Here is a 13,689-nt window from a genome sequence, read left to right as displayed (position 1 = left end):
CGTGTTCGTTCTTGTAAGCAGATGGACAGGCTGAGTCTCCTCCCACTCCTTCTCCACTGGGTCCTGCTGCCATCCATGGATGGAAACACCTGAGTCTTTCTCCAAATGGTCTCTCACCCACCCCAGCAGCTCTTTCCATGCCTTTCCTGTGAATGCCTGTCTGCCCCTATCTGCTGTCTCACTTTCCTCCTCATTACCAGAAACGCCATTCCTGCCCATGGGTATTTTCTTTTTCTTATGCCAGGCAAGTGCCCTTAAATAACCCCTGACCCCACAAACACCTTCATGGTGCCCCCTGCATGGATCCTTCCCTGAATGCCCTGGGTCACCCCATCGTGGGTGCCAGCAGCCACCCTGTGCATTTGTCAGTGTGAGGAGCTGCAAGAGCTCTGCATGGGGACATTGGCACGTACCAGACCCTTGCTCCCTGCAATGTTGGCATGCGGGGGCTGCCTCTGCTCCCTGGCAGGCACCCTGCTGTGGGTGGCAGGCTGTAACCATCTCCTGTCTCCTCACAGATCTCTCGCAACCTGGGCAAGGTCTACAGTGAAATGATCTTTGTGAATGGCTTTGTGCACTGTGACCCTCACCCAGGCAATGTGCTAGTGAAGAAATGCCCAGCTTCTGGCAAGGCCCACATTATCCTCCTGGACCATGGGCTCTACCAGGTACGTAGCTATGGGAGCTTCCAAGGCCCTGTGAGGCTGCCTGTGGGCATCACGCTGAAAGAGCACACCCAGCTGCAGCCTTGCCCCTCTAAGCCCATATGAATACATTTTTCCTATTACTGCTGTAACCCACCAAGGATATTTCCTGGCTCTGAAATGGGGGATGGGGCACAAGGCTTTCCCTTCCAGTTCCCTGTCCTCAGTGGAGTTCTGGGGACTGTGTCTCCCTCCCAGGTGCTGAGTGACTCATTCCGCATGGACTACTGCCGCCTTTGGCAGGCCCTCATCAAGGCCGATATGAAGAGAGTGCAGAAGTACAGCCGGCGGCTCGGGGCGGGGGATTTGTACCCTCTCTTTGCCTGCATGCTGACTGCCAGGTCCTGGGAGTCTGTCAACAGGGGCATTGACCGGTCACCAGTCTCAGCCAGCGAGGTAGGTCCTGTGTGCCCTCCCCTATCGTGTGCCCTTCCTTCTCCTTGGGTACCGTTCTTTGTTGTAACCACTTGCACCACTGGTGTCGCGGTGATGCTGGGCAACCCCTGGCACTCTGTAGTAAATTCTGCATTGATAGCTGAGCTAGGAAAAGCCAGGACTCCTTCTGCAATGTGTTTTATAGTGGCTGAACTTAATTTCCTGGTTTCACTTGTCATGGGCTGCTTAAATTTTGTATAATGTTTTAGTGGCTAAGCGTTTACCAGTTCTGGCAGGGGAAACATTTGTAGATCAGCTTTTTCATAAAAATGTGTTGAATGCATCTGTGCAGGCAACCATCAAGGAGGATAGGTTAAGGTAGAGGAGACATAAAGGCTTAGTGAGAAGACATGAGAAGGATAATGCATTATCACTATTCATGTAAATGACTATCAGCACTGATACAAACTCCTAAAAACCCTTGGAAATTACCACCCAATCAGAAACCCTATTAACTTGGAGTCAAGGTTGCTTAACTGCAGATTCTGTCAACTCAATCATTACAAATCTAGGAAATTGCCACTTACATTCTCCACTCTTTCCTATCCACACATGCTGGGATGCTTCTCACGCCTCCCCACGCTCCTGACATGCACACACCGCCTTAAGAATAGTAGCAGCCCCTGCCAACTGTGCTGGTTTTGGAGATGAACATATAGTGATGTGATTTCAGCCAATGGACTAGTGTCTGTAGGCACAAGTATATTGTATCCTATAGTTTGTTTTTGTCTGTGCACATTTGTAGTAGAGAGGATGAAATTCATTTAAGTTGCATTATAATATTGTTCTGTGAAATTCTTTTCTGGAAATTCCTTTGGATTGGCGTTTCATTTTGATGGATGTGGCAGAATTTGCTGCATTGGCTTACCATTATCCATAGCAATGAGTAGGTCAGATACCTTGGGTAATGGACCCCCTGCCCGGTAATTTGATTGCTTCCTACCTGAGTTAATTTTCTTCATATCAGAAATAATATAGTGACTGTCTAGCAGATCTGTGCTTGATTTGGTGAGTTCTGGAGCTGTTAGCTCCAGAAAAAAATTCAGAAGCACCAAAGCGAATCGACACAGAGCTGGCTCCAATACTACAAGGCCAGTGTTGAATCTGAGCTAATAAGCAGTGTTTATCCTAAACTGGCTTTTGAAGGTTATGCCAGAGGTATAACTGCAGCCGCATGGTGCTTTGTGTGGGCTAATGAACTTTGTCATTGAGTTGCATTGTGTGTATGGAGCCAGCTCTGTTGTCTTTGCCTACATGACACAACTAATGCTGAAACTGGATAATCCTGCAGCAGATAATGGGGAGATGAGCAGATTTGCTGTGGCATTAGGAAATGAGCTGCTGCTTGCCCTTAGTTTAGAGGTGAATCTGAAAGATTGTGTCAGCAGCAAGAGCTAAGCACTGTGTAGGCAGGTACCATCAGCACAGAGCTCCAGAGAGTGTGCTTGACGGTGTATCGACATGAGAGTAGCCTGTGAAACAAGGAAGGAACCTCCTGAAACAAAATCTTGTCTGTAGTGCTGTGTCTAGTCCAGGGCACAGCATCTCAAGAAAGGTTTGATGAAACTGGGCAAGTCCTGTAGGAAGCTACAAGGACTAGCAGTTGAGCAGATGCAACCCATGAGGTAAGTCTGAGCAAGTTAGGGCAGAAAAAGTCTACAAAAGTGCAGGTCGAGAAGAGTTGTAGTAGTGATTTTCAAATCTGTTAAAGACTGCTGCAAACAGGACAAGAAGTAATGAGTTCAGCTAAGGAGATTGGGGCTAAACATGAGAAAAGCCAGATCTAACAGCAAGGCCAGTGAAACACTGGTGCAGATGGTCTGGGGAGGCTTTGAGTCACAGCATGGGAGAGTTTTAGGAGCAGGCTAGGAAAATGTGTGAGGATTGCCATAGGTGTAGTTGTTCCTGCCTTAAGCCAAGGCCAGGCAGCTGACTGCTCAGGGTGGCTGCTAGCCTCGTCTCATCTAATTTTATGATTGTGTTTTGCTGCATCCTGCAGCAGCCTCAGCAACTGCAGCCAAGGGGCTTTTCTCAGGTCCTGTGACATAGCTCATTTCTTCCTCTGCACACGGGCTTCGCCCTTGACAGAAAATGACAGTTCTGATGACAGATCATGTGGTTGTTTTGTGATGTGGACAAGCAGTTAGAGCTAAAAATAAAAAGAAAAGAAATAGCAAAGAAAACCTATGTGTGAAAAATAAAGTAGGCTCCACAGTGATGCTGGATAGGATGAGGGCTAAGAGATAATTAGGGAGGAATTTTCTGCCAACAAATAATGGAACAAAACATTTAACATTTAGGAGAGCTAGGCATCTTCTTGCTGAATCTTTGTGTATTTGGTCAGTGATGGAGGCAGAACACTAAGATTTATTTGTCAGCAGTAAAGCAGCCGTGGTGGTGTGTGAGCTGTATACATCTCTGACCATCACCACCTGCACACTCAATTTGTGCAGGTCTGCTCCTTTATAACAAGTCTGAAGAGATCCCATATTGTGAAATACAGGCTGGCCGGCCCTTGTGCCAGAGGAGAGAAGGTTTTAGAGCTGTCCTTTCTCACAAAGGAGCCTCCCTCCTGTAAGCAGTCATTTACTGCCCTCTGCATGTGTCATGCTGGATTCTGGAGATTTCGTATGTTCCAGAGACTTCTATTTGGATTTGCTGATTCATGTCATGGCCTCTATAGGAAGAGGTAGGGACATGGTATGCATGTATGATCAGCTCCACACCACACTGTGCTATGTTTACTGGGATGGTAGGGGAACCCTCGGATCTAAAAAGAAGCAGAAGAGTGGGGCCTGGCTGTCTTGCATGCTGTTGTGGCTCATGTTTGGAGGGGGGCCCATCTTAAGTGGCTCGGGCTGTAGCCCATCATATATCACTGGGATCTTACCGTGGGCAGTGTGTTTGTGGGAAGCTGGGGAACCAAGGAACATGAAGGATCACCCTATGTCTGCCTTGATCTTACACTCTTTCCTTAAGTGTCTGCTACTCGCTGCTGCCAGATAAGATATGAGTCTAGACAGACCCTTAATCTGACAGATGACAGTTTTTGATCTTTTGGTTAGCATGACACTTAACTGCATAATGCTTTCTCACCTCTACTGAGTTAAGGACAGAGGACTAAACTGGGCCTTGGAAACAGCTTCCTCAGTATAGCATAAAGCCATCAGTTGGATGAGACAGCAAGACAAGGAGCAGCCTGGTTGTCCTTGCAGCATGCCTCCACCTTCCTGAGCAGTCCTGTGCTACCTGCAGCTCTGCCAGCTTTGGGGCTGGTGTGGTGAGACTCAGTCAGAAGGCTGCAAGGGCAGTAATGAGACATGGTTGCTGCAGGCTGCCTGGGGCCAAGAACTGAGATAGCAGCGAGTGCCCTGTTCTCCTGAGAGGCTATTAATCCTGCCAGTGAGGGGACAGGGCTTCATCTCACTGAGGTGCAGGTGGGATATGGCAAGAGTGATCTGTGCTTGTGCTGTGAGTGCTTGGGACAGCCAGATGTCTGCAGGAAAGCAGGACAAAGAACTCTTTAGCTTCTGGCGTAGAGTCATGGTCTGGAAATACACTGTGTCCTCCTGCCAAATCTCAGCTGCATGTGGACATGGGTTTCCTGTGCACGCTCAGCTTCTCTCTCCTTTCTCCCTAACATGACCTGGTTGGCCGCAGGATGTGGAGATACGGTCCAACGCTGCTGCTTACCTACCCCAGATCACCCAGCTCCTCAACAACGTCCCCCGCCAGATGCTGCTGCTGCTGAAGACCAATGACTTGTTGAGAGGGATTGAGTCAGCTCTGCACACACGGGCCAGTGCCAGCTCTTTCCTCAACATGTCTCGCTGCTGCATCAGAGCTGTTTCCACGTGAGTCTCTTCTCCAGGCCAGGCATGGAGCAGCAGGGGCTGGCTGTCCCTCAGGGCCAGGAGCTGGGGGGGAGCCCAGGGCCAGCAGGCCAGCCAGTGCCCGGTCCTGCGGTAGCTGAGGAAGGTGAGCAGGACAGTCTCTGAGGTGGTGGTCAGGTCCAATCAAAAGTCCATCTCGTAATGCAACATCATGGTGATGGCAGGTACAAGGTCAAACCAGGAACTCAATCTGTAGATCAGGTCCAATGGTTGTCAGGGAGGTCCATGGTGACAAGACAGGACTGAGGTCAAGCCAAGAGGTCAATATGTGAGTTGAGGTCCAGATCAAGGGGCTTCACAACAGGGCATGAGCTGGGGACCATTACTCCTCTAGTGTAGCTCAGGCAGGAACTGGAGGTGCAGGCCTGAGATTAACTGGAGCTCCTGGGCCTATGAGCAGAGGGTTGGAGGAGGTCCCAGGCTAGTCAAGGCCATTAAGTCTTGTTAGAGACCCTCGCTCAGGGCCCTGAGAAAGCCTAACTTGACCTCTTGACCTCTTACTCTTAGCTGTGGACCTGTCCCCCTCATTAGCACATCTGCCGTCATCCTACCCCTGCTCAGCTACACGTCTCAGCCTCTGTTTGTGCTGATCTCGCACCTGTCAGCCTCTCCAGAGGACAAGTCTGTCACCCTGGGGCTGGGAACAGTCATGGAGGCCTTAGGGAAAGGATTTAGGGTTTGCCTCCTCCAGAGGAGGGAGAGGGGCTCACTGCACATTACAGACATCACCACTGGAAAGTGTTTGTGGGTAGGAAAGAGCTACAAGTTCAGTGCTGCCAGTTTCCGCAGACTGATTGAGGGGCTAGGGCTGACTGTGAAGATCAGGCTGATGTTTAAAAGCCAGGAACAGGACTTGGGCGAGTGATTTCCGTCTGTGAGTCCTATGAGTCAATGCACTTCTGCCTCAGATTCCTCCTCCTTGCAGAAGAAATAACAGTTATTTCTCTGGCTGATGAGGGACCTACGAAGCCCAGTTAACCTCTGCTTCCAAAGAAAGGTAGAGAATTATTTTCCTGGAATCAGTGTGTCAGGATTACTGGACTGTTATGAGTGCTACCAGGAAAGGCAATAGGAGTGTGCATCTGTTCCTGTTAGCTGAAGGTAAGCTGGGCATAGAAGCAGAGGATGCCATGGCCTGGGGTCACTATGCACGGTGGGGAGAGAACCAGGCTCACAAGGGAGCAAACTGTCTCTTCTGCCGGATTCGTGCTAGGAAGGCAGTCCCCGGCTCCTCAGGAACGTTACTTGGAGAAAATCTCTGCTCCTAGGTGTCCTCACTGCTGGTGGTTCTCCAGATGTGGGATGTTCCCTTCCCTTGGGGAGGGTCAGTTGCACTGAAGATGTAGGACAGGCCTCCTTCTCACTGGGCTGCATCCTGCTGGATCTAATGCAGCTGTTTCTCTCATTCTAGGTACCAGAGGAGCAACAGTCACTCGCTTTACAGGAGGGCCCAGATCTCACTTACAGAAGCCCTGAGCCTGTGGCAGATCAACTTGTATGAACTTTTCCTGTGGCTGAAGGGGTCCCAGCTGGGGAACTGGGTCATTGCTCTCCTGAGCCGGATGCATCATTCCACATACTGACATGAACTGGTGGGAGAAGCCTGGGTGCTCCCTCCCTCCCTTCTGCTCTCCATGGCACATTTGCCTTTCTGACTGTTTCTGTCTATTCTGTGGGCTATTTTTGGGTCTTGTTCCACATTACACGCCACACTGTCCTTGCCTATTACAGCATTAGCTTTCTCTGTGGCACTGAGAGGTGGAGTCATACCGGAGTTCTGCTGTTTCATGGTTTAGGAAAAGGAGGTGCGGGATACCGTGTGTCAGGAAGGGCAGGGTACTTTCTTTCGCCATCTGAGCAGGAGAAATTCCACTCAGATTCCAGTGGGACTGCACTGGAAGCAAAAGCCTCTCCTTGGTTCTTTCTTAAACAGTCTTACAGAATTTAAGAGAATCCCAACCCTGCCTAGAATGCCCCAAAACATTTCTCAGACCCTCAGACAGAGGTGGTATGTCCCTTTAAAATCCAATAGAGTTTATGTTAGTTTTTGCAGTCTCTTAGTCTGATTTCTGTTCAGGTGTGCAGAGAGTTTCTCAGAGGAGTGTGACCTTGTGGAGAGCTGGCGCTAGGGCTTCCTCTCTCAGCACCAGGGAAAGGGGACCCTAATGGTGACAGTGGTGGACTGGGAGTCCGGCTTTCTGAGGTTCGTCTCAAGTTGTGTCAGCAAGTGCCTCTGTGTTTTTGGACTTTTCCTGGCCTGTTTCCTTGCAGGTGAAATGGGGGAAGGGGACAGTGGTCCTGCCTCTTTTCTGAAATTCAAGGAAGGCAGGAGGAATGATGACTCAGGGCTCTGAAACTGCTGGTAATGTATGTGCACTATACAGTACTGCCACACAGCAAAATAAATGCGTTGTATCAAAGACCTTTGGGGGAGGGATGCCTGGCTGTGCACTCAGGGTGACGTTTGGGCCTCTGACCTCAGTTCTGTTCCATTTCTCCACTGAGTGAGTGATGCCAGGCAGCGCGATTAACTCCTTGCAAGCCAAATGAAATGGCCTCATGGTCTTTCCTCTTCCCAAGAGATTTGGTCCACATCTGGGTCCTCTGGTCTGCGTCAGATGTGTGTTGGGATGGAGGAGTGGGCGTCATTCTGCTGGGAGGACACACCGCTCCTTGCCGCCCAGATCCACGCGGAGCGTGCCTCCTCTCTGCCTGTGGGAGTGCACAGCAGCACATCTGTGACACGTCTCCATCCCTGTGCCACGCACTGAGCATTTCACCTTGTTGCTGCCTGTGACATTTCACTGCTCCTGCCTCAGATGAAAACCTGCCACTTGCTCAGTGGTGCAAGTGACAGGTCTGATGGCTCTGACTCCACAGCTGTGGGACAGCTACCAGGAAGTCTCACCCAGAGGCCGCCTTTATGTGAGACGTAGCTGGGATCCTGGGATATGTCCCTGCTGCTTGTGGGGATTCCTGTAGCCAGGAAGGGTGGATAGAGGTGACTGCTCAGATCATTTCAGCTTTCTCATAAACTGCCTTGGTGAAAGGGGACACGAAAGACAGGATGGGAATGTTCCTCTACTGCCAGCAAGCTTGCTAAGCTGAGGGGCGTTACTCAGTCACCTAGCTGTGCCTGAGAGCAAGCCACAAGAAGACCATGCACTCTCCCAGTTTCCACGCAGTCTCCCAGCCTGCATGGGTGTGAGGCCCCAACTTGCAGTGAGTCCATTTGCATGGAAAGGGAAGCAGGGGGCAGAGTGTGGGTGAGTGCGCGTGTCAGTCCCTGAGGAACCGATTCTCTTGCTGGCTGTGTGGGAGAGGGAAGGGATGTAATCCAGAAAAGGTACCGGACTGCAGGTGTGCTTGGGCGCAGTGAGTTAGTGACTGCAGACGTGTGGCTTATGACAGCACCTGTGTGCTTGCACAAGAGTGTAGGCACAGCTGGCTGGCTCAGGGCTGTCAAGAAGTGGGGTGTGATTAGCAGATTTGTGGATAGGGGATTGCTGAATGTGGGTTTTTGCTGCAGTCAATCACCTGACCCTGGTGTTAGCTCTCTGAGCCCTTCCTACTATGGGGGCAGCAGCAAGAGTAATGTGCTCTCCCATCTTTGCTAAGAGCAAGAAAAGAAGCCCCAGTAAGACTGAATGTCCTCGCAAAGCTTGTCCCCAACCTGTCCAATGACAGGTCATAGACTCCCCTGACTTCTGGGTTGTGTGATGGCGTCAGGGAATGCAGTGTAATTGCAGTGACGAGACTCCTGAGTCGACAAGGAGTCATAGTGGCCCTGGAGTATTGGTCCTGCAGCCTGTACATGAGTAATCTTGCTCGTGTGAGCAGTCTGGCTGAATCAGTGCCTTGTGTAGGCACTTACAGCTTGTAGGCTGGCCAGTGTGGGTGGGTCTGTCTTGTTCTTCTCACAAGTAGAGCTCTGCTCAGAAAATTGGCCTGGTGCATCCAGTAAGGTCCAGGAGACCCTTTTAGCAATGGCCACCAACTGTACGGCCTCATCTTGTAGCTGCCCCTGCAAATGCCTTTGCCTGTCCGTGTCTGGATATACCAACCAGAGCACTGCCTGGGCCTCGCTAACATCTGTGCATGAAAGGTCATCCAGTGGTGAGGCCCTGGCCGTATCCCCCATTTCCAGAGGATCTCGTGTTGTAGAGAGGCTCCCCACAGCAGGCATTTGCGTTGACTGCCAAGCCCCCAGCCCACTCTCAGCCACGCCTGTTCTTTCACCCCTCCAAAATCTGACTACATGACTGCTAGTCCCTCTGCCTGAGGAAGGTGATGGCTCTAAAAGCGGTAGGGAACCAGCAGCCCTCCAGACTGTTGTTTTTGGCTGCGTGCAGCAGGCAGAGAGCGGGGTGTACTTGGAAGAGCTTTGTCTATTGTCATTTGTCTCTGCCAGGAGGCTGCATGCTTCCGTGTTAGCAGTGGGACCCCTCTGTCAGTTGTGCTCAGCCCTCACCCTTCCCACAGTCAATCAGTGAGGGTTTGCCTGAGGAAAGAACAAGCAAACACCCGGAGTCTGACCCTTTAACATTCCTGCCTTGCCTTTTTGCTGAAAGCTCTCAAAGGTGAATGTGTTAAAAGTGTTTTGAGAAGACACTTTCTCATCCCAATTTGTGGTTGTCAAACATGGGTAACCTGAATCAGCTCTGTGCACTTGGCCTCTCCTTCTAACCTGCATTTATTGGTGTTTTCGCCACCAGCAGCCACAGCCTCTGCTGCTCTGCTTGCAGGCGGCACACCGGCTGCTGTCTGCCTGGCTTCAGCTGCGAGCGAACTGGTTTGGTGCAGGCACTAAGCGTTGGCCTTGCAGCAGACTCCTGAGCCCACCAACTCTCTCAGGACTGACAAGTGCAGGGTAAGAGCTGGGGCCAGAGGTGCAAAACTGATGGGCAACTTTCAGCTCCTACTATATGAAATACTACATTGTAGCCTTGAGCATCTCCCATCCCAAAGGCTCCCAGTGCGCTTGGAAGCGCTGGAGAGCCAGCAGTCATTTCATCTAGCATTTGAATGTGCCATCATTAGGTTGGGTGGAGGTGGAAATTGAGGCAGTCAGGGTACATGATGTTGCTGTGCAAAACTGCAAGAATTTAGGGTATGAAGTGAACATGCTTTTTTATACCCAGCTGAAGAAAAAGCCAGAGAGAGCAGTAGCCCAGGCTAAGCACCATAGCCTTTACCTAGCGCATTCAGTGAACTTTAATGATGACAAGTGGGTGGCATATAGATTTGCAGGTCGAGACTGCACGGTGCCCTCTGCCATCTCGCAGGGGTGTGTGAACCTCGTGCAGTCGCAGCGTAGAAGCTTTCCAAATGAATCACTCCCTGCTTCCCATAGCAAATGAACCGTGACCAGCGCGCAGCCTGGCCAGTGCCAAAGTCATTCCCCTCACAAATGACTCCCCCAGGTCACTGGGGCTCCCTTCCAATGCATCGCTTGGCAGGGCTCTTCCCCCCCGCCCCGCGTATCCCCATGACCCCCCAGCACCATTCTCCCCACCCCTTACCCTGGGTTCAAAAATGTGCGGGCAGGCTGCTGGATCCTGGAGCATGCAAGGAGCCATCGCACACAGCGGGCTGTGCCAGGACAGCTGGCATTCAGGTGGGAGCAGAGAGAGGGATATCTGGAGGGGCACAGCCCTCAGGGCAGCCAGTGCCTTCCCCCTTCATCCTCTGACAACTGGATGGCTAGAAAGGGGGACACAGACATTTCTTCTTCCTTGGCTCCTCCCTAGAAGCAAGAGACTGTAGCTGGCTCCTGCCCCTGCAGCCCAAGCTCTGGCCATCCCCATCTCACTCAGGGGAGGTGCTTATCCAGGTGATGGTGGGAAGTCTGTATTGTGTCTTTCAAATGGCACGGAGCAAACAAACAGCACTGGGACAAGGGGGTTGCAGGCTTGGGCCGTGCTCTGTACCGGGAGTGGGAATTTGCTGGCACTGCTGAGCTGGGAGGTGGGAGGGATTCTTTGGAGGCTCCCAGCCCTCAGGGTAAATCGAGGTCTGCTTGGGGCTGCTGATCCTCTGACAACTGAATAGAGGTGCCGTAAGGTGGAGCAGGGGGTGTAGGGAAGGAGCAACTGGAGCCTGGGCATTTGCTCATCACCTCCCTCAATGTCCCCAGCAAAGTGCTCTCTGCTCCGCACCAAAGAGCCGTCTCTTGCCTGCAGGCTTGGCTGGAGGTCTCCATTGCTGTAGGAGCGCAGCAGCCCCCAGGGGATCCTGCTGTTCCCCTGCTGCCCCCGCTTCGGGCTCCCGGGCCACAGGCCTCTGCAGCTTCACCCAGACGCTGTGGCAGGCGAGTTGCTGTCTGGCACAACGAAGGGTTCCCCCACCCGCTGCCCCACGCACCACTGCAGCGTGGCATGATACTCGCCGAGACACAGCGGGCTCTGTGAGGCGATTCAGAGCCTTTTTTTGGCTCTGTCTCCGTGGAGCTCTCCTGTGGCTGTTTCCCTCCCTCCCCCAGGCAGGACTCGTGGGCTTTTCTCAGTTGTTCCAGCCGGTCAGCCAGCAGCTCTCACGCTGCCAGGGATGATGGGCTGGTGGGTACAAAGCCCGCGGTCAGGAGGCAGCCTGGGTCCCCACTCCACCAGGGCACCGGGGCCACCAGGGTCCTGCTGGCGTGGGGCTGCCCTCTGTCAGCCCCGCCGAGGTTCCTGCAGGGTGGTGTCATCCTCCTTCCTCCAGCAGTTGCTCAAGTGCTGCCCAGGACTATAAAAGAGCTGGACAGTGAGAGAGTGACATTTGTAATTAATTAGTTACCCTTCTGAGAAAAATTCTTTCCAAGCATCATACAGGTGATAGTGACGTCCCCTAACATCTTACTCCATGAGGTGTCACTAGGGCCTTTCAGCTGAAAAGAAAACCTACTAATGGAGTAGCAGCCCTGCTGAAAAGGAGCAGGAAGGGGTTATGAGGGACCCAGGTAAACATGGGCTTGCAGTAGGAACCATGTCCTGGGCTACATCAGGAAGAGTGTGGCTAGCAAGGCTACTTGTTCTCCTCTGCTTGATGCTGCTGAGCACAAGCCTGACACAGTGTCCTCTTTCGGCTCTCTTAGATGAAGAGGGATGTTGGAAAACTGGATTTGGTCTGGTGGAGGGCACGCGACATGGCCAGTACCTAATGCTTGTAGCCTGCAACGGAGATGGGCTTGTTTAGTCTGGCAAGGAAGAAGCAAAGGGATGAGCTGATAATAGCTGGTGACTCTTTGAAAGGGAATTAGAGAGGCCATAGAGCCAGACTCCTGGCAGTGCCAGATGGCTTAGCAAGGGCCAACGGCCACAAGTTACAGCTTGGCTAGTTAGATTGGGCACACGGATGAAGTTCACCAGGCGGGTGGTGCAGACCTAGGACATGTCACCCGGAGAGGGTGTCCATCCTGGGAGGCTTCAAGGACCTGGCCAGCCAAAGCGTGGCTCAGCTGGTCGCCTGTTGGTGAGAGTCTTCCTCGGAGCAGGAGGGCAGAGACAGGCGCCCCGTGGCCCCCTCCAGCCAGCCTGCTCGTGAAGCCACGCACAGAGCAGGCAGGGGCTGGCTTACATTGCCATCGAGTCCGTGCTGTGGGATGAGGTTGGAGCTGGGTTTCACCCTTCCTGGCTCTCCCTCTGTGTCAGTGTCGGTGCTGACATGAGGTAACATCCCTGCTCAGGGCTCGTCTTTGCTCTGAAGCCTAGGCTGGAGCTCACTGGCTCTTTTCGTTTGGTTCGGCCGTGAGCCTGCCTGTCTCGGCAAATGCCAGCCTGGGGAGCTTGCCTTGCAGTTTTAATCAGCCAGCTGCCTCTCAGGTCCTTCTTGGGCAAAACCCGCACAGCAAGGTGCCTTCTTGAGAAGAGACAGTGTGAGCCTTCCTGGGGTCCTGCTGTGGCTGCCTCAGGCTTTAAACCAGGAGTAAATTCTACTTGCATCCAGCTGAGCAGGCTGGAGAGATGCTACGTGACCTCTGTGTGATGGTAATCAGGCCCCACAGAGACAGTACCGAGCATTTCCCTGGCTGAGGGCATTCAGCACACAGGGTAGTGGGAGCTACACGCGGCCGAGAGATCCTCCCCCTGCCAGCTCGGAAAGCTGTGGCCGCTTTTCCGCAGGGTAGTGATCCGCGTCTCAGTCCCCTGCAGGGATCCTCGCTGCGCGTTCGCCCGCAGCTGTGCCTGAGGAGCCTTGGGCAGGCTGTGACTGAGCGCTCACCCCTGCGCCTGCCCCCACCCTGTGCAGTTCAAGGTGACCTCCTGAAGGGGTAACGGCCTTTCCAGGCTGGCTTGTGTGACCGAGAGAGCACCGCTCTGCTTGCCGTCCTCCGTGGCGCTCCACATCAGCCACAGTGTCAGGTCACTGGCTGCCCTTTGCACAGCTTCCCTGCTGAGCTGCTTGCTGTAACCCAGGTACTTCAGTTTCTGGTGGTCTGGTAAAAACTGTTCACCCAGACTGCATAAGTGGTGTGGAGTAGGGAGGAGCTTTGGTATTTTACTATTTTGTTTTATTTTATTTTATTTTACCTTCTTTTTTATTCTCATTCGATTCAGATACTTTTTTGCTGAGGCTACTTTTCCCTACTCTGATACATACGAGCATAAATAACACTCATAAGGCCTCTTCTGGAGCACTGCAAAGAAAGGAAGAAGACTTAGATCTGACCTAGCAGG

The 13,689-nt window shown here is 52.3% G+C and overlaps 1 protein-coding gene across 3 annotated transcripts in view; it reads left to right on the top strand.

Annotated features, from left to right (window-relative positions):
• ADCK1 (aarF domain containing kinase 1) overlaps positions 1 to 6,757 on the top strand; it is an 81,089-nt gene extending 74,332 nt beyond the window's left edge. For all 3 annotated transcript variants that reach the window (XM_086461961.1, XM_086461959.1, XM_086461960.1), the window contains 4 exons: positions 519 to 668; positions 903 to 1,100; positions 4,800 to 4,993; positions 6,444 to 6,757. In XM_086461961.1, the coding sequence (XP_086318087.1) occupies positions 519 to 668; positions 903 to 1,100; positions 4,800 to 4,993; positions 6,444 to 6,615 (714 nt within the window). In that variant the 3' untranslated portion in view covers positions 6,616 to 6,757. The remainder of the gene's footprint in view (positions 1 to 518; positions 669 to 902; positions 1,101 to 4,799; positions 4,994 to 6,443) is intronic.
• Positions 6,758 to 13,689: the final 6,932 nt, after the last annotated feature.

The sequence above is a fragment of the Leptosomus discolor genome, chromosome 3 (genome assembly GCF_034619465.1).
Source record: "Leptosomus discolor isolate bLepDis1 chromosome 3, bLepDis1.hap2, whole genome shotgun sequence".
Lineage (NCBI taxonomy): Eukaryota > Metazoa > Chordata > Aves > Leptosomiformes > Leptosomidae > Leptosomus > Leptosomus discolor.
Note: the sequence above shows the minus strand (reverse complement) of the source record. Positions and strands in the feature narration are given on the sequence as shown.